Source organism: Cyprinodon tularosa, unplaced genomic scaffold (assembly GCF_016077235.1).
Source record: "Cyprinodon tularosa strain WSP-4 unplaced genomic scaffold, ASM1607723v1 ctg774, whole genome shotgun sequence".
Lineage (NCBI taxonomy): Eukaryota > Metazoa > Chordata > Actinopteri > Cyprinodontiformes > Cyprinodontidae > Cyprinodon > Cyprinodon tularosa.
The window spans coordinates 125,336-145,275 of NW_024039534.1; the positions used below are offsets into that span (position 1 = coordinate 125,336).

General features: G+C 43.0%; 1 protein-coding gene across 9 annotated transcripts in view; it reads left to right on the top strand.

Moving 5' to 3' along the window:
• Positions 1-19,940, top strand: part of pleca (plectin a) — a 154,195-nt gene that overhangs the window by 44,931 nt on the left and 89,324 nt on the right. For 2 of the 9 annotated variants that reach the window (XM_038270735.1, XM_038270738.1), the window contains exon 1: positions 2,327-2,563. The exons of the other annotated variants lie outside the window; for them this stretch is intronic. In XM_038270735.1, coding sequence (XP_038126663.1) covers positions 2,518-2,563 — 46 coding nt within the window. In that variant the 5' untranslated portion in view covers positions 2,327-2,517. Of the gene's footprint in view, positions 1-2,326; positions 2,564-19,940 lie in introns of those variants that run through there. 9 annotated transcript variants of the gene reach the window in all.

Consider the following 19,940-nt stretch of genomic DNA (forward strand, 5'->3'; position numbering starts at 1 on the left):
TGATGGTGATGATGAGGTGTTTTCAGGACAGGCTGGTGAATTTAGCAGCTCCCTGTTAGAGACGAAGACAGGAATTTGTTACCCAGGTGTCTGGAAGAAGAAGATCTATTTATAAATGTGATAAAATCGTTCACTTCCTGTTTGAGCAAAATTAGAATCTATTTTAGTTTCCAGACATTTTTCTATCCATTCTTCCAGAGTTTAAGTCTTTTTAATCAAATATTAAATTTATTTCTGGAAGTTTTATTTATTTCAATTTTAAAAATACTTCAGAGACCAAAGTCTTTAAAGGGAAACAGAGAAATAAAAACATTTTAACTGGAGCTTTATTTTATAGATCCCACCATCCTGTCAGGAAACCGAGTCGGTTCTTATGAAAAGGAGGCCTGGGTTTTCCTCCCAGACGTTTCTGTGTCAGAAATATTTACTCCATTTGTTCACGTTGCAGAACGATTCTCTAGCAACATGCTGCAATCTGAGAGCGTGCTGCACAGTTAGAGGAGCTGTTCTCCATAATCCGTCTGATAAGAACAGGAAAAGACCTGCAGGATTATGGAGTGACTTTTACTCCAACATTGTTGCAATCAAAGAAAGTGTTTTTTTGTTAAAGGAAATTTGAATAAAAAATTAGGGATGCACAATATTGGGATTTTGGCCGATATTTTAAAACTCATGTAGCCGATAACCGATATCGATGTTAAAGCTGGACAAAAATAAGTAGTCATTGAAAATAGCAGTTTTGTTATCCATTTCTGACACAAAATAATATACTCAAATATATTTTCATATGCTGATATCAAATAGATTTTTAAAAACGTGGTATCGATCTATTTTACTTTCAAAATCTGGTGAAATTTCATCGTTCTGTTACAAACTCTCGTGATATTTTGCAAATTCTTGTGAGATTTTGTTAGTAAAATAGATCGATACCGCGTCAATATATCAACATATAAAAATATGGCAACATTTGGTGAATTTTCGGGGGATTTCGTAGCATAACGATGACATATAGCAATATTTCATTAGTAAAAGAGATTGATATGGTGTTTTTAAATGGCAATATATCAGCATATGAAGATATTGGGATATTTTAATGGATCAATATTTTTTCCCTCGTCTTTAGAAGTTTTTAAGTCTGTAAAAAAGAAGTTTTTGAGGAAGAAGAAGAAGTAGTATTTTATTTATTTTTTTAGACTTTAGAAACTCAGAAGCTGATCAAATATCGGGTTAAATATCGGTGGGGGGGCCGATGTCCGATATTCAGTTTTAAGGCCGATACCGATAGGGGGCCGATTATATCGTGCATCCCTATAAAAAAATTTCAACCCAGAAATGAAACTGGATGAAAAATGAAACTTGGAAAAATTATTTTATAAAAAAAAATATTTAAAATGTAAGACTGCTGTTTTTCTATTCATTTTTTCCGCTTTTTTAAATAATTATTTTTTCAAAATTCTGTTTTCTTTTTTTTTTACAACTTTTAAACAAGTATTTATATTTTGTTATATTTTTCCTTTTTTGTAATTGATTTTTAATAATTACACTTTTTTCAAATAGCTTTTTCTAAATCCCATTCTCCTAACTCTGGGCGGGCGGGTGGGGGCTTTCTTTCTCATTTCCATTTACAAAATGTGTTTGTTGCAACAATAATGGAAGAAAACTGCCCCCATACAGATGGTGGACCGGGCCGACCTCAGGATGCCTCAGGCTGGAGTCGCCTCTGTTCACCAGCCGCTCATATTTGGTGTAAACCGGGTTTAGTTTGCTGCTGTTTATGGTTCCCATGTTTATGTTGCTGCTGGTGAAGTTTATCCATGTTGACAGAAAAGAAGCAGGAACCTGAACGCAGCTGAAGCCTGATTTTAAACCATAAACGGGTTAAAAAATACTCAAAAACAAGATGTAATATCTGCAGATGATGGGTGATAGATGACTTTACAGACTTATAGGACGTATAGTGAGGCGGGACAGTTTGATCTCTGGACAGTTGGAGGACGCTGGTTGGTAATTTCAAACCCAGACGACAAAACTGGAGCATTTCAGAGGCTTTAATGTTATTGACCACTGCTCTAATAGATTTGTGTTTGATCTCATCCATAAAATAAAACAGGAATAATATTCATAAGCTGCTAACATTGAACAAATCTAATTTATGTATAAAATAATAAAACATTTTAAGGGAAAGGAGATGATTTTTCTCCATGAATCTTCTGCCCCATCATCAGTCTGCACTGCTGTAATATGACAGAGGAGCCCCTCCCTGAGATCCAGCCCAGGATGAGAGGGCAGCATCAGGGAGGGGCTGGGTGAGGAAGAGGAGGAGGTGGCTGCTGCCTTCATCCCCCGCTGACTCGGACTGAGCCGTCAGGAGAGGGAGAAGGAGAGCGACCACAGAGGCTGAGGCGGCGCAGCAGCAGAGGGAGGCTCAGACTCTGGCTGCCGTTAGCAGAGAGACGTTTGGTCCTCCGCCGGGTTCCCACCGCTCGCCAGAACTCGCTGAGAGAAACCCGGGGGAACATGAACCCCGCTCGCTCCATCCAGTATGAGATCAGCTCCCTGAAAGGTACTTATCTCTGCTTCCTGACTCATCACTTTCACACTCCCAGGACCGCCTTGTTTTCCCACAATGCCTCTCTTCCTGAAGGCGTCCTGCAGGACGTGAACTTTGTGTGTTTTCATGGTTGATCTGAGTGAAAAGCAGGCGGTTGGAGCTGCTGCTGCTTTAGCCGCCTGTGAGTGAGATGATGCTGCAGCATGCGGCACTTTGAGTGCGACTGCGTCTCGTGATGATGGTGCAGGGCGCTGCTACATTGCCACGGTAACAGCAGGGATCTTTGCTTCTGAGTCGGAGATGGGACAGTTTGTGTAGCAGCGTCAGGTGCAGCTACAGAGCAAAGACGTCACCTTTAGGTGGTGCTGACAAAGGAAGCCCTTCAAAAATGATCGGATCACTTTATTAAAGGAAAAGTCGCTCATATTCAGAATTCAAACTTCTGAAAGTTCTTTAAATCTGAAATGATTCCATCCTGTTCAATAAATGATCAGTGATTTTAATTCAGAGTAATTTTCATGTGAATGTGCTTTACTGGAGGCATCCATGTTTGTCAAAGAACACTACTGCCACCTACTGGTTAGTGACATTGTCACGGTGCGGTATCGGCTGTTGATCAAGTCCCAGTGCTGTATCTGGTGTTTGTCACAACGCGCTATTATCCAAGTCATCTTGAAAACATTCTTCTTCCAAATGTTGGCTACATATTACGGGTTTTTTCTCTGGCCAGAAGTTCGATGGCAAATCCTCCCTCTTCAAGTTGGCGATCCAACGACCAACCCGTCCGTGGAGGATCAGGAATCAGAAAGGTGGAATAACTATTTTTTTCACTTTTACCCGATGTATTCCAGCATCCAGCTGCCATGCACGTGGGCATTGTCAGTTTAAAGTCGCAGGAAAGCGGCCGTTCCAAATGTTGCTTTTCCGAATTCTCCCGAGTGGTGCCCGACTTTACACGAGTGAATAATGTGAATGTGATTGGTCGTTCATCAAGGGGGCGGGGTTTTTGTGGCGGAACGTTCTCAAGCATGTTTGGTTGTGGCCGGTTTGTGGGAAGCATCTTGCTAACCAGTTAGCATCTTAGTGCTAGCAGGTTCCCGATGGGAAATTCCATTGGGACCAAGTAGCACTAAATTGGTGATTTAGAAACGACGCTGTCAAGGAACGCTATGGACAGAGGAAACACGCAAGAGGAGGAGAGTTTAGTGTCGGAGGTCGTGGATGAGTCTCCTCCGTCATCCATTTTTTATTTAGAGGAGGAAAGCGGGGACGAAGATGTTGTGGAAGAGGACGCCAGGGCGGCAGAAGCTTGGTTTGGTGTAGAAGGCTTCCAGTCGTACATGTTTGAGCCCTTGCCTCGCAACGCTGCCAGTTCTGTTAGCTCTACGCCTGCCGAAGACACAGACGTCCATCCCCGTGAACACTGGGACGCAACTCATGCTGAATAACTTTCACTGATGTCTGTAAACTACAGACTGAGGATCATGAAAAAATTATTTTAGACCAAACCTTAATAGGATGTTTTCCAGATGTGCATCTTTAGAGTGATGCAGGAGATGCTTTCAGGGGCCAAGTCATTGCTGGTTCCAGTCTGGCCACCAGGTGGCGGTACCTTCTGCACGTTAAACATATTGATCTAAATATGTTGGAGTTTTCTTAATAACTTAGACATTTTTGATACGCAAAAAACACGCATTAATTTCAATAATCATAAATTCTTCGTTAAATTGTTTTTTTTTTTTTTACAAATGGATTTCGGAATTTATTTTAATCACTGCAATGCATGCTGGGTAGATATCACGGTTAGGTCTGACTGTGCTTGTCAATAACCGATCGTTTTTGCTGTAAAAAAGACCTCAAAAAAAAGTTTTCCCTCCCTAATAAGCAAGCATATTAAAATATAATTTGTTAAAGATTCATAATTTATTTCCTGAGAAAATAAATTAATTAAAATCCTTTCTGTTTTATCACTCGTCTGCGCCCGATCTGTACAGGAAATGGGACGCTACGCTACTTCCAGGAGCTAACTTTTTCAGCTTTGGATTTAAACATAAATTTACTCTCTTTGATTCTTATGTTTCCTTTCATGTTAACATTATGGTATATAGTGGATAATCTACATGTTGGGTTGTCATGGCGATTCCCTCCCTTTCAGCTTTGAGGGGAAGCCCTCAGCACCATACGTCCCATTTAGAACTACAAGATGTTGGGTTGCCATGGTGATTCCCTCCCTTTTGAGCTCACAGTTCCACACTTTTTGTTTCCTATAGGAGATCTGACAGGTGTGAACAAAAACTGCAGGTCCAGGTTCTACAGAACCATCCAGAGATGAGGTCTCCTGGTAGGGCAGAGTGTGGGCGTGTCTCTCTGAGTGCTGAGCTCTGATTGGACAGGTATAACCAGAATATAATGGAGAAACTAGAGAAGCCCAAAAGGTTCTGAATATTTCCCCGGATCAGAACCATCATCACATTCTAAGCTAATTTTCTGTTTAGAAAACTTTAGATGGAGATTTCTCTCCTAAAGACTCAAACAGTGAAAAACCGGGTCAGATAAAGTCCAACTTCCTGTTTCCTGTTTATAAAGGTTCTGATAGAAAGCATGGCTGAGACACAGAGGTCCAACAGGACCGTATTTAAAAAGAATGTTCTAATACCAGCTGATCCAGAACCGCAGTGTTGGCGGTGAACCATTGCCCTGGTTGCCATGACGACCCAGTTTTATTAGCATCCGGCCAACAGAGGCTTTTACTTTGGAATCAGAGCTGACCCTGCTGCTCTGACTGACACGGATCCCTGATGGTTCTGTTTGAGAGGAGCGGGTCCACCCGGACCTCTCCGACCGATCGGTTCTGTTTGGTACCGGCCCGGCAGAGCTCAGCCGCCTGCTGTGGAATTTCAATGATCCTGGAGACGGATCTGAGGGCTTCTGCTCGCTCCGACAGACCCGGAGTGTTTCCCAACAGAACAAAAGCTGCTTCGCTTCACTGAGCGTTCCCAAAAGACTTTCTCAACGTGTTAAACCTTCCTGCCAACCTGTCAGAACCGGTTCATCTGGCGGCGGGTCGTCCCCTCGGACCCATTAATCCCTGTTTGTCGCTTATTTTCAGGGATTCTCTCCAGAATAAGATCTTTATTCCAGAAACCTGCCGATGATCTCCTGTTTGGGCCGAGCTGACCGACTTTAACTGAAGACAAACGCTTTAGTTTTCCCTCCCGCCCTTTCGACCCGCCGGTGTTCAGCTCTGACCCAAATATTTTCAGCTCTTTTCAGGATAATCCGGCTCTGATTTGGGATCAACATGACCTGAGGAACAGCCCCGCATTCAGCCTGATGACCTTCATCCTCGTTTCAGAACAGTTCCAAACTCCTGAAAGTATTCACACCCTGCTGCCCAGCAAACCTGAAGGTCTGGATTTTATCCATGTGACCGACACGGAGCGCTGCTTGATGGTTCTGTTGGTCCGTTTGTGTTCGGCTGCCCGGGTCAGAACTTTGCAGAACCTTTTCTCTCTGCAGGTCCGACTGTTTTGGAAAAATTCTGTGAACTTCAGGGTTCCAGCTTTAAAGATAATTGATGGTTTTCTGTCTGGATCTTCAGGCTGGTTCTGCTCCAGCAGCAGGATGGCCCTCCCCTCCCATCTTCCCATCCACTCTGACCCACAGCATGATGCTGCCACCACCGTGTGGTGATGAGGTCCTGGATTTCTACCCTCCCATCTTCCCATCCACTCTGACCCACAGCATGATGCTGCCACCACCGTGTGGTGATGAGGTCCTGGATTTCTACCCTCCCATCTTCCCATCCACTCTGACCCACAGCATGATGCTGCCACCACCGTGTGGTGATGAGGTCCTGGATTTCTACCCTCCCATCTTCCCATCCACTCTGACCCACAGCATGATGCTGCCACCACCGTGTGGTGATGAGGTCCTGGATTTCTACCCTCCCATCTTCCCATCCACTCTGACCCACAGCATGATGCTGCCACCACCGTGTGGTGATGAGGTCCTGGATTTCTACCCTCCCATCTTCCCATCCACTCTGACCCACAGCATGATGCTGCCACCACCGTGTGGTGATGAGGTCCTGGATTTCTACCCTCCCATCTTCCCATCCACTCTGACCCACAGCATGATGCTGCCACCACCGTGTGGTGATGAGGTCCTGGATTTCTACCCTCCCATCTTCCCATCCACTCTGACCCACAGCATGATGCTGCCACCACCGTGTGGTGATGATGTCCTTCCACATTTCCGTTTCTCAGTCATTGGATTGTTGTCGATAAAAACATCAGAAAGTAAAGAAAATATTTCACCCATAAAGCTGGAAAAAAATCCTTCAAATTTAATTAACTTTTTTTTTTTTTTTACATGGCACATTTAAAAAAAAAATCTGGATCTGTTCATAGAAAGATTGTCTTGATTCCAGAGGAAATGGTGGCTTATCGATTAATCGTTAGTCGATAGACTTTAGATTGATGATGAACTTGCATTTCTACCTGAAACACGAACATTTTTCTTTTCTCTTCTTGCTCAGATTTGGTCTGACTGAGAATCAGATGCTTCATGAACAGAAGGACGTTGGTTGATTTTCTATCTAATGTTTTATTCTGAAACTAATTTAATTGGTTAAGAGAATCGTTTATGTTTGTAATTTGATAGAAAAGGAGCGGGTTCTAAGGGTTCTAAGGGCTGAACGGGTTCAGGTTGAGCTGGTTCTGGGCTTTGGGACTGGAAATGGAGAAAGGCATCTTCTCTGTTTGGGTCCAAAGTTTTTTTCTCCGTTTTTTTTTTTACCAGAGGCGTCAAAAATATTCATGTTTATTCCTCCAGTATAAATCCTGCTGATTTAAAACACTTTTGTAGAAGTTAGAGGATCAACTTCAGCTTTTTACTCCAGTAAAAGTGTAAAAGTACCATTTTTAAAACTATTTAAAGTATAGAAGAGTAATGAGGAGAAAATCTTAAGGCCAGAAGCTTAACTGCTCTACTCTATTAAAGGAACATTTTTCTATAATTCTGGATGATAACTTCCTTCATTTTCTTAGTTTTATAACTAATGGTCACATTTACCTTTGCATCATCTAGAAAAACTATTTATTTTGGTTTGTGGTGAGCAACAAGTTGGGGCAGCACCGAGTCCGACCACAGAGAAATTAATTGTCTGGATGAAACTAATTATTCCATTAAAGTATAGATATCCAATGTTTCTAGTTAAGTAATGAAGTATTTGTACCTTGTCAGTTGACGCCTCTGCTTGGCGCTCTGGACCTGAACCTCTGATCCGAACCAAAAGGTTCTGTTCTGAGATCTGATCTTTCAGCGTTTTTAGGATCCAGTCTAGTTTCTGGGTTCTGATCCAGGTCCGAGTTCTTCTGTTTGGCTTTTTTCTGGTTGCTCTAGTTTCCTCCCAGGCGGAGCGGGTCCAACAGAAGCTCTGGTCCTCACTGAGGAGCTTCTCTCCTCTTTCCCCAGAAACTGAACCAAACACCTGAACCTGTCTGAACCGGGTCATGTTCCTCTGGGATCATATCAGAACCATCTCTGTTCTGATCCGTTAATCTCCTTCCTTTCCCGAATCGTTAACTCTCATCCTGAACCGGATTTCTGAAACATCCTCCTCTAACCTCACATCTGCTTTCAGTAGATCTGAGTTGTTTCTTCTGGGATGTTCCTTCCATAGCCGTCCGTGTGGGTCCAGTTCTGACCCGGTTGGGCTCACCTGATAGAACTTCAGGCAAACATCAGCAGAAACTGATCCGTGACGGAAAGCAGGCGGATGTTTGGGAAGCATAGCGGGAATTCTGCACGTTTGGGTTCAGGTTCTGACCCGTATCAGATGACCTGAATCCTCTGCCCCTTTCTCTGGGTTGTCCTTTGCTTCTATGTCCTGCGTTGCTGTGATTTTCCACATCTTTCTACATTTGACTCTGTTTTATTAGCTGTTTCTCTGTTGCTCTGCTGGAGCAGTTCCTCTAGCAGCCAGCAGGTGGCAGCGTGAGGAAGGCTGCTGTGATGAGATGAATTCATGGAGCAAAGAGCTGCTTCCAAACCTTTAGTTTCCTGCAGTTTTGGATTTTATTGGTCAATTTTCTTCCATTAAAGTTTCTCTCCTTCGACTTTGGTGAAATTCAACCATTAAACTGTTTAATCAGCAACATTTTTATTGTTTTTATGAGTCTTTTACCTCAGTTTTATTGTTTGGTTTAGAAAAAAAGAGTCCCTGAAACTAAAAGATTCTGTTTGTTTTCTTGTTTGTTTGGATTTTTTCTGTTTCTGCCTCCGGGGGTGGGGAGGGGCAGGAGAACATGTGAGGTCCTCCTGCACGCTCTGCTCATCAAACTGACTGACGCATCTTCTTCTCTTTTTGCTTCTGATTCTGATCTCCGCTTGTTCCTGCAGGGGAAAGCAGGATTCTCCACGTCTTCTTTGTCGCCTCCCAACAATCGCTGCTCTGTGTTTGATCTGTGAAGTTATGAGTCCAAACATTTTCTGAGCTCCTCTCTTCTCAATGTCTCCATTGAAACGTCTCTGATCTGTTGATTCACACCAAACCTCCCAGCAGTTTCTGTGGGATTTCAGGACTCAGACTTTCACGTCTGGAATTAACTTTAAAATCTGTTATGATTACGACACAGAAGGAAATAGAAAACAGCTGCATATTATAACACTGCCTCTGAAATCTATAGATCTATATCTCTGTCTGCAGACAAACACAAAGTTATTTAGAATTGCAATGTTTTTGGAAAAACCTAAAAAAAAAAACTGAAAAGTGTGGCTTGCATTTATATTTATCCCAAGCAGCAACACAGATGAAGTTGTGATGAAGTTTTAATGCAGAGCTAGTTTCCTATGAAGCAGCTAAGGGGGTCATAGTTACTCTGGAGGAGCTGCAGAGATCCGCTGCTCAGGTTCTGTCCACAGAACTTTATGGACGAGCTTCAGTGGAACTAAACAAGGTTATTGGACCTCAGTGCAGCTTTTAAACGTGTTAGTAGACATGAAGCGACATCTTCACAGGTCTGCCTAGAACTATAGAAAGTAGATCAGACAGCTGCAGCTGATCCAGATGTTGGAACTATAGAAAGTAGATCACATCAGCTCAGTTCTAAAGTCTTTCCTCTGGTTCCCCATGTTTAGAAATCACTGAATGGCTGAGCTCCAGTCTGCAGACTGGTTGGCAGGGGATCGACAGCCAGACCTCTCAGGTCCATGAAGAAGCAGCTTTTAGTTCCTCTGCTCCGATAATCTGGAATAAACTCATAGAAATCTATAAAAGAGTTGAAACCATTTTTTCCCCCAGTGGCCTTTTTTTAATTAATGATTTAATATCTTTTCTAGATGAGGTCAAATCTGGACCATCCTGAAATAAAACCTGCTAGAAGATCTGAGACTAGGATGGAAGTTCAGCTTCCAGCAGGAGAACCAGACTAGACATCCATCCATCCAGAGATACTGTTGATGGGTTAGAATGGCCTAGTCAAAGTCCGGACCTTAAGCTGAGGGAAGTATAGAAAACTGATGCTCGTCTTAGAAAGGAGGAGTAAAACTTTTCAGATTCTTTCTTGATGAAGCGGTTGGCAGCCATGTTTCCCTTTCCCTCCACTCCTCAGCTGCATTCTTCTGTTTTCTGTCACATTAGCACCTTAGGCGCTGTGATTCCGCTCGCTATCCTGTCGTCCTTCAGGCTCACCTGCTGTTTTTTTTATTCTCTCTGATGTCAGCTTGTCTCTCATGATTAGTCAGGAATGTCTTTTTCACCCACAAACCCCTGCAGGCAAGTCCTTGCAGACCAGCCGGCGAGGCGCCCGCTGCCTGAATAACTCTGCTGTTTGCTCGTTAAACCGTGTTTTTATGTTGGATGACTAACTGCTGCGTGACTGTCCTTAGATTGTTATTCACAGATCCTCGGCTTAACTCTGAACCACAGACTGAATCCATCCCGCTCTGTAAATAATCCGCTTCAATCCGACTTTCTTTGAACTTCCTGCCTCAGTGTTTGGGTCTTATTTTGTCTCAATGTTGTTTGAGTCGTTGGATAAAACTATTGTGGGTGAAAATAATAATAACTAATATATGCTTAGAAAACCTGCCGGCTCTTTTTCAGGATCAAAATGGGAGATTTTAGGTGTTAAAATAGCGGATTTCCTCTTAAATCTCATGTTAAAGAAAAAATGATAGACCCTAGAACAACGCCCAGTGGAACTCCACATCTGAGATCTTCCCAGATTTGGAATATTTCCACATTTATCAGATTTAAACAAAAACTCTGTTCATCAAAGAATAACCAACTGATCATTATTTATACCTAAAACGAATACGGTCGCTTTCATCCACTCCTCTCTCATGCTCCTCCTTAGATAGAAAACTTTGACTCACCTGTTGCTACTAGCCGCTTCTACGCCACTGCTACTAGCCTCTGCAACTAGCCGCTGCTACCGGTCATTTAGGGTGGCCATTTCTATAGCACCAAAAAGGAGGACATTGTGCGGCATATCAATAAATTACTAAGGTGTACATAAGAATCGGGTAAAGTCACATTTATAGCACAATTCTTAGTAGTTTAAAGAGGATGCTTGTGTAGCTGAATAGAACAAAATATTAAAGAAATGTAAAAAAGAATTGGTTCCCAGCATTTGTATTTATTTAATACATTGTGGTGTTTAAAAAGTGACCATTTTTTAACACGATTAATTTGCGCAGAACTGCTGCAATTGATCATAAAGCAGTTGTTTGGAAAAGAAGCTCGAAAAAGAGCTAGAGAATAGGACGATGCAAACTGCAAAAAGTGGCTGGAAAAGAGGAATTCATGACATGGCTGCAGCCTGTCGAGAGTAAAGATGATTTCACCATGTTCTCTATCTATCCATATATATATATATATATATATATATATATATATATATATATATATATATATATATATATATATATATATATAAACTTGAGTCATGGAACTGTGCTTACAGCTCCTTATTTCATGTAAACTAATAACTTGTGTACATGATACTTGTTGATGGCATTAAAATTATTTCTAATAGCATTAAAAGAGCATTAAATTAGAGTTCCTCATTCCTGTATAAAACCTGTGAACGCTTAATTTAATCTGACATATTAAAAAAATCCCCATCATCATCCAGCAGATGTTCAGTTTCTGCCCAAATATTTTCTTTCTGTTGTGGATTTTTGTAACAGGGATAACTAGGATCATACATAGTTTGTATGAACTCTGTTTATTCTCTGCTTCCAAACTCATCATCTCTTCATCCATTCCTGCAATAAGAATTTTCTTTTAAAGTTGTGAGATTCACTCTAGAATCTCACAACTTCTTCCTGTTCTGTTGAAGCACCAATAGTCTGCATCCGATTATTTAATTAATTGCTCTTAGTTTTTGGGAATATATACAAACTATCCTCTAATTTCTAGATACCGATCTGTTTTTAATATAATTTAATTTGACAAACCGGGTCTTCTCTACATTCTTTTTTCTGTTTGGTGCGATTGCAATAGCGGGTCTTGATCTGGACGGACCGGAGGGGAGCAAAAAATAGCTCAGCTCCGTATTTTGACGGTGAAGGACGGAGAAGACGTACGTGGGCGGTGACGAGCGGAGGATGTGGAACAGCTCTCATTGATTTACATGACAGACAAGTACTCCGTACGTGAGCGGGGCGGAGCGCTGACGGAGTATGTGGAATTTGGGGGTAAAGGAGGACAAATACACGTCCGGCTGGGTGCAGCGCCGGACGCCGGACAGTGCAATGAAAATCCGGACTGTCCGCCCTAAAGCCGGACATCTGGCCACCCTACGGTCATTGCTATTAGCCACTGCTACTTGCCGTTGAAACTAGTTCCTGTTACTAGCCACCACTAGTAACCCCTGCTACAAGCCAATGCAACGGGTCACTGCTACTAGCTGCTGCTACTAATTGCTGCAACTAGCCACTGCTACTAGCTGCTTCAACTAGCTGCTGCAAATGGACACTGCTACTAGCCGCTGCTATTAGCCACTGCTACTTGCCGTTGAAACTAGTTCCTGTTACTAGCCACCACTAGTAACCCCTGCGACAAGCCACTGCAACGGGTCACTGCTACTAATTGCTGCAACTAGCCACTGCTACTAGCCGCTGCTACTAGCCACCACTAGTAACCCCTGCTACAAGCCATTACAAAGGGGCACTACCTGTTGCTACTAGCCCGCTTCTACACCACTGCTACTAGCCGCTGTTACTACTTGCTGCAACTAGCCACTGCTACGAGCCGCTGCAAATGGACACTGCTACTAGCTGCTGCTACTACTTGCTGCAACTAGCCACTGCTACTAGCCGCTTCAACCAGCTGCTGCAAATGGACACTGCTACTAGCCGCTGCTACGAGCCGCTGCAAATGGACACTGCTACTAGCCGCTGCTACTACTTGCTGCAACTAGCCACTGCTACTAGACGCTTCAACCAGCTGCTGCAAATGGACACTGCTACTAGCCGAAGCAGCTAACCACTGCTATTAGCCATTGCTACTTGGCGCTGAAACTAGCCACTGCTACTATCCCCTCCTACTAGCTGCTGCTATAAGCCGCTGTAACTGGGCGCTGCTCTCTCCTGCCTGGATGATCTGGTGAAATGTAAAGTACCTTGAGATGAATTGATGTGAATTGGATCTATAGAAATAAACTGAATAGAATTGAATCAGCAAGAAAGTGTGTCTCGGTAGTTGAAGAAGTTTGAGTCGCCTTCGTCTCCTTGGCTCAGTAGAAACACTTCTTTTCTTCAAACGGTGAAAGTTTGTCTCGTAGATTTCAGTTAGAAGGTTTTTAATACGGATAAAATTCCGCTTTTATCAAACGTCTGAACAGATCGTCTTTTTCTGCTCCAATGTCCGACCAGCTGCAGAACTTTAGCCAAACTTTTATGAAGATCGAAGCTTCTTCAGTCGGACTAACATGAGATCTTTTTCTGTTTTGGATCCAGAAAGATCTTGTTTGGACATAAATCTGACCATTTTACTGGTTTTATTAACCTTTCTAGATGAACTCAAAGTATTGCATTTTGCTTGTTCTTTGCTTGAAGCAATAATGGAACAAATTTCCTTCCATAATTCTGCCTAAATAGAAGCGACGGTTTTACTTCCTTCTCTGCTCTGCTTTATTTATTTCTGAGTTCTGCAGCGTTAGAAAAGCGTCCCACTCTTGGTGTTTCTCTCTGTGGGTATATTTAGGGTTCGGTTCTGGTTGTGAGTCAGTCTCCGTCTCGCTTCCAGGAAGCGTTGGGTCTGTTATGCATGTTGCCAGTAGCAGCGTTATCGTCTCCTGACCACCGTGCGTTCTGGCCCTCTCTGAGTATCTGCTCATCTTTCTGTGGTGTGTCCCGTTGCCATGGCAGCAGGCGGAGCCGCCCTCTCTGAGGTTTCTGATGACTCACTGCAGTGGTCAGTCCCTGAAACGCTCACGTTTCCTCCTGCTGTGTTGCTATGGCACATTTCCTCCCAAACATACTTTGATGATACTTTGGGTCGACGTTCATCAGTTTGCTCCTTTTTTTCACCACTTCTCTCTAGCAGCCCCGCATCTGCAAACCGTGGCCTCCTGGTGCTCCTGTGCATCCATCAGCTGCTCTTAGCCATTTCACCTCGGCTCCCAGGAGATCTCCTGTTTTCAGAAGCTCCTGTGTCCTCCAGCCTCCAGCTGAAGCTTCCTGTTAGTTTCTCTGCTCAACATTTAGGATATTTCTCCTTTAGTTGAGACCTGAGCTAATTAGTATGTTGGAATCTGCCGTTCTTGCCACTAGATGTCACTGTGGTCCCCGTGCAGAACCTTAAACCTGTCCTAAAGATCGTCTCATGTAAAATATGACAAACACGCTTTGGTCAGATGGTTATGATTAAAAGTGGTAAAGTTTTCTGATAGCTGCAGACCGCGGAGGGCCTTCAGCTCTGCCTTTAGGTTTTTCAGCTGAATTCTTGGTAGCAAATTACATCTGGATCTCGTCCCGAAGTATTGACAGCCTGTTTATGCTGCTACCGCAGAGTTCAGGGTGTTTTTATACGATAAACCAGAGCAGCGTGAACAGTGGCGGATTTAAGAAATGTGGGGCCCGAGGTAACGGCAGGCATGGGGCCCTGGGACATGAGACGACGACACAAGAATAGTTTTAAGTTTTAGTAGTAGCCACTGCTACTAGCTGCTGCTATGAACCACTGCTACCGGTCATTGCTATTATCCACTGCTACTTGCTAGTGAAACTAGTCACTGTTACTAGCCACCAAGCCACTGCAACGGATCACTGCTACTAGGCGTTGCTACTAGTTGCTGATACTAGCCACTGCTACGAGCCACTGCAACTACCTGTTGCTACTAGCCGCTTCTACGCCACTGCTACTAGCCTCTGCAAATAGCCGCTGCTACCGGTTATTGCTACTTGCCGGTGAAACTAGTCACTGTTACTAGCCACCAAACCACTGCAACAGGTCACTGCTACTAGCCGTTGCTACTAGTTGCTGCAACTAGCCACTGCTACTAGCTGCTGCTACGAGCCGCTGCAACTACCTGTTGCTACTAGCCGCTTCTATGCCACTGCTACTAGCCTCTGCAACTAGCCACTGCTACCGGTCATTGCTATTAGCCACTTCTACTTGCCGGTGAAACTAGTTCCTGTTACTAGCCACCACTAGTAACCCCTGCTACAAGCCAATGCAACGGGTCACTGCTACTAGCCGCTTCAACTAGCTGCTGCAAATAGACACTGCTACTAGCCATTGCTACTAACCACTGCTATAAGCCACTGCTACTTGCCGCTGCAACTAGCCGCTGCTACTATCCACCACTAGTAACCCCTGCTACAAAGGGGCACTACCTGTTGCTACTATCCCGCTTCTACACCACTGCTACTAGCCGCTGCTACTACTTGCTGCAACTAGCCACTGCTACTAGCCACTGCTACTACTTGCTGCAACTAGCCACTGCTACTAGCCACTGCTACTAGCTGCTTCAACCAGCTGCTGCAAATGGACACTGCTACTAGCCGAAGCAGCTAACCACTGCTATTAGCCATTGCTACTTGGCGCTGAAACTAGCCACTGCTACTAGCCACTGCTACTAGCCCCTGTGACTAGCCACTGCTATAAGCCGCCGCAGCTTGGTGCGCTACTAGTCCTCGCCGCAGTGATGAAGCTTTTCTTTTCTCCGTCTGTTTCCTGTTAGCACCTCTGGGGTAGCTTCTTTTAATCATTTTCTTTTCTCTTCTCTTTGCTTCGTTTGTTTTCATAAGTTTTGCTGCTGCCTTCCTGGACACTAAGGATGCCATAAGCACTTTGGTGACATTTCAGCCAAACGATTTTTACTAAAAACATAATTAACCTGAGTAGATAAGTAATAACTGCTAGCCACACATCCATCAGCAGTTTTTCGGGCCCTGTGGAACTTGGGGTCCTAATCAACTGTCTGGTTTTGCCTGACCGTAACTCCACCTCTGATCATTAGGGAAGTTCTTTCTTATCCGTATTCATTATTTTAATATAGTTTTTATCTGAAAAGTGTGGCTTGGATTGGAGCTGCTGCTTTATAGACCCTGGGGTGTTTGTTTCAACCAGATTTGAAATCTTCCTCCTTTCTTTGTATAAGTGTCTTATTCTGATTCAGGTTGGATGGAGAAGATCTGAGAACATCAGTTTTCAGGTTGTACCTCAGATCTCCATTTTGATTTTTATCTGGCCTTTGACTAGACCATTCTAAAACCTTAAATTGCTCTGACCAAACCCATCCATCGGGTCTCTGGTGAACCTCCAGCCTCAGGTCTCCTGCAGCCTCTAACAGGCTTTCTCCAGTCCTTGTCATGGATTTATCTCCATCCCACAGCATGATGCTAACTTTCCTCCTCAGATGTTTTCTTTTGCACAAAGATCTCTGCAGCTCCTCCAGAGTTACCCGTTCTGCCATCCTGACCATGTTTTTTGGTAGAACCGTCCTTCCCTCATTTTTGTTTTATAAGCTGTGACCTCCCAAAGCTCACCAGGTTTACATGTGAGGAATCGGGGGAATAAACACATGCATGCCACACTTTTCAGATTTTTTAAAACATAAATCAGCAGAAATCCATCTGTCCCCTCCCCTTCAGCCTGAAGCGCTCCCTCTCTGTTGGTTTATCATTTAAAATACCTTCAGCTTTGCGTTTTAAATGAGGTCAAACAGGAAAAGTTTTAGGGGTGTGAAAAGTTTAAATAGTTTAGTAGAGTCTGGATTTGATGGTTTTGCTCCAGAATGAAAGGACTAAACTGATTGTGAACGTTTCCACCTGTGAGAAGCGACCAATGAGAGGCTGCCTCTGTTTACTGCGCCTGTGGAGCAGAACGCCTGGAGCTGTTTTCACGTCGGTTGCAGAATCTTCCCAGGATTTCTCACCATGGGTGGAGAAAGAAAAGTTTAAGCAATAATCCTTCCAGGCTTTTTCACTTCCAGCAGTCAAACCGGCGTTTAACGGCTTGGCGAATCGGCTTGCTTCCTTATTTGACTTTAACTCTGTGATTATTTCTGTTGTCAATGTGTCGTCTGCTCGTCTCCTCCCACCTTCTTTCCATCAATAAATCAGCTTCTAGATGTATTTTTCTATGAGCTGCAGCCTGATCTTCACATGAACTCGTTGTTCCCGTCTGGTTCTTAGTCTTCATCATGATTCCTGCAGCTTTTATTCAGCAGCAGACGCTTTACGTCCCGTTTATCTTTGGGTTCCTTTCATTGGTCACAATCCATCAGATTTTCCTGGTTAAACTGCTTCTGTCTGATTTTCCCCCTGAAGGTTTTCAAAAGTTTGGGGTTCGTCTCTAATTTTGGGGACAGATCCGTCATTCAGCTTCATCCTCCTCTTCCTCCAGACCTATGGAGTGAAATTTGTTCCATTATTGCTTCAAAATATGTGTTTTGTACACGAATAAGAAAAAAATTAAATTCAGTAAATGTTAAGAAAAATGTCTTCATCAGCAGCTTTAGAAGGATCTTCTTTAAATTTATTTTCATTGTTTTTGGCCTTTGACTCCATGGAACCTGTTCCTGTTAGTTTCTCTTTATTTAAAGGAAAAGTCGCTCATATTCAGAATTCAAACTTCTGAAAGTTCTTTAAATCTGAAATGATTCCATCCTGTTCAATAAATGATCAGTGTTTTTAATTCAGAGTAATTTTCATGTGAATGTGCTTTACTGGAGGCATCCATGTTTGTCAAAGAACACTACTGTACCGCCACTGTTCTGTCAGCTCAGCATACCCCGTCAGCTCAGCATACGCTCAGTAATACGCATTTCAAAGACTATCCTCTGTCTCCGCCCTCCTTACCGCCAATCATGCTGTTTTATTTCCCAATTTAGTCCCTTTTTTATCGGATTTTTGTGCATAAAACAACAAAATAAGTAATTCTCTAGATCCGTTAGACACATTAGGTTTTTAAAACAAAACATTGCGTGTCTTTTTGACGAGGATCTTATTTAAAGAATGATCGTCATTATTTAACAGAATGAAATATTTATAGGGAGAGAATTCTACAACTAAGAGAGAGGATGAGATTTATTTTTAGTTTGTTTGATATGAGCAACATAGGATCATTTTATTTTTATTTTTTTACTGTACATGAAGAACTACTGAAATTATTTTCAGATTACACCTGAATAGATTAATTAATCCCGCGGGGGAAAAAGAATTACCTTAATAGGATTCACTCTACGGAGTCTACTGTGTCTAGTAGTTCCCATTGATTTAGCTTGGAAAGCGGGGAGAATGGCGCTAGGCTTACCGCACCGTGACGTCACTGCTGGAAGATGGCAGGAGGGAGGGGCTACTGTATTTGGGCAAAAATGGCCGCTCCCAGACTCTGAGATCGTGACGAACGCTGATTAACGCTAAATTCATTAAATCATTACAAACATATTAGTTTTAGGTATAAATAATGATCCATTGATTCTTCCTGCTTAACAAACTTTTCCTTTAATTATTCTTTTACTGCTAATTAGCTTCTTTAATTATCTTCCATTTCTGTTTTTCCGTTTGTTGTCTTAAAATTAGGCTTTTATTGTTTTTATGTATTTATTTATTCTGTTCAGCATTTTGGTAAATTAAAGTGTTTTGTAGATAAAGTTTAGTTTTTGATCAGTTTAATGATTTTCTGGCCAACCTGAGATGTTTGAACATTTCTGCTCTTCAGAGAATCTTCCAGGATTTTGCTGCTGTTAGTTTTTCAGTAATTAATGACTTTTAGTTTTTTGCTCTCAGCCTGTTTAAAGGGAGTTTCTGACTTTATTCTTTGTTTTCCTCTGGTTTTATGCGACTGTTGGTTTTCTTTGCTCTGGAGCTGCAGGGCAGGTAATGTAGAGCAGGTGGGAGCAAAGCCGTTTCCAAGCAGCTGCAGGTTTTATCAGCAGGAATGTTTCTCTGCAGACGTGTTCCTCGTTGGGTTGCATTCTTCCTCTCGTCTGCGCTGATCCCTCGGTCCGTCACTCCCGATCGGCCGTCAGCTCCTCTGGAGCACAAACGCTCGGTCTTCAGAGGGCGTGGCCGTTTCCCCGCTCCTCATTGGCTGACAGACCTGCTGAAAGAAAACCAGAATATTTTTCATTCTTTTCATCAGAACCCGCCTCTGTTCCTGATTAACGTTCCTCACATACAGGGAGGCAATGAAAATCCACCAGAAGGTGGATTTCATTAAAAGGTTGTAAGAATCCTTCAGAGATGCCAGTCCTCCCACCGCGCCCCATCATTCCTCCTCTGTTGCAACAACAATTAGATGATGAAGGAGAAAGTTCCCCACAGTCAGCTCCGTAATTATTCCATAAAAGTTTGGGGAAAATTCCTCCCAGCCTGCTGCCATTTTCCAAACCTTCAGTGAGTATTTTTAGCTGTGCTGCAGGATTGGCCTCTGGAACAAAAGTCCTCTTTGTTGGGAGAAAAACGCCTGGATTGCTTTTCCACACGGTTGTTCTGGTTTGGGACCAGGCCCTGAGCATTGATGGGAATGTTGGCGGAGCAGAGGCTCAGAGTCTGAGCTTTGGTTCAGTTAGAAGGATCTGTGGAAAACGCGAAGCTCTCTGAGCGTAGATCATGTTTAACTTGGCGCCCGGAGGAGCTGAACACAAAGACAGCTCTTCATTTCTCTGTTTCCATTTAGCAGTAAAGCTTAACGACTGGAAGAGGAGCACATCTGGTTCTGTTCGTCTATAGGGGGGGCTCTTCCACCTCTGCTGCAGATTTAAATGCAGACATTTTTAAACTCAACTTCCTTCTTTCACATCTCATTTGGAGAAACTTCAGCAGGATTGTTCTGCTTTATTCTATTCTATTAAGTTCTATTCTGTGATATTTTAATCCACTTCTGTTCCGTCTTTATTCATTTATTGAAGAATAAAATCTCCTA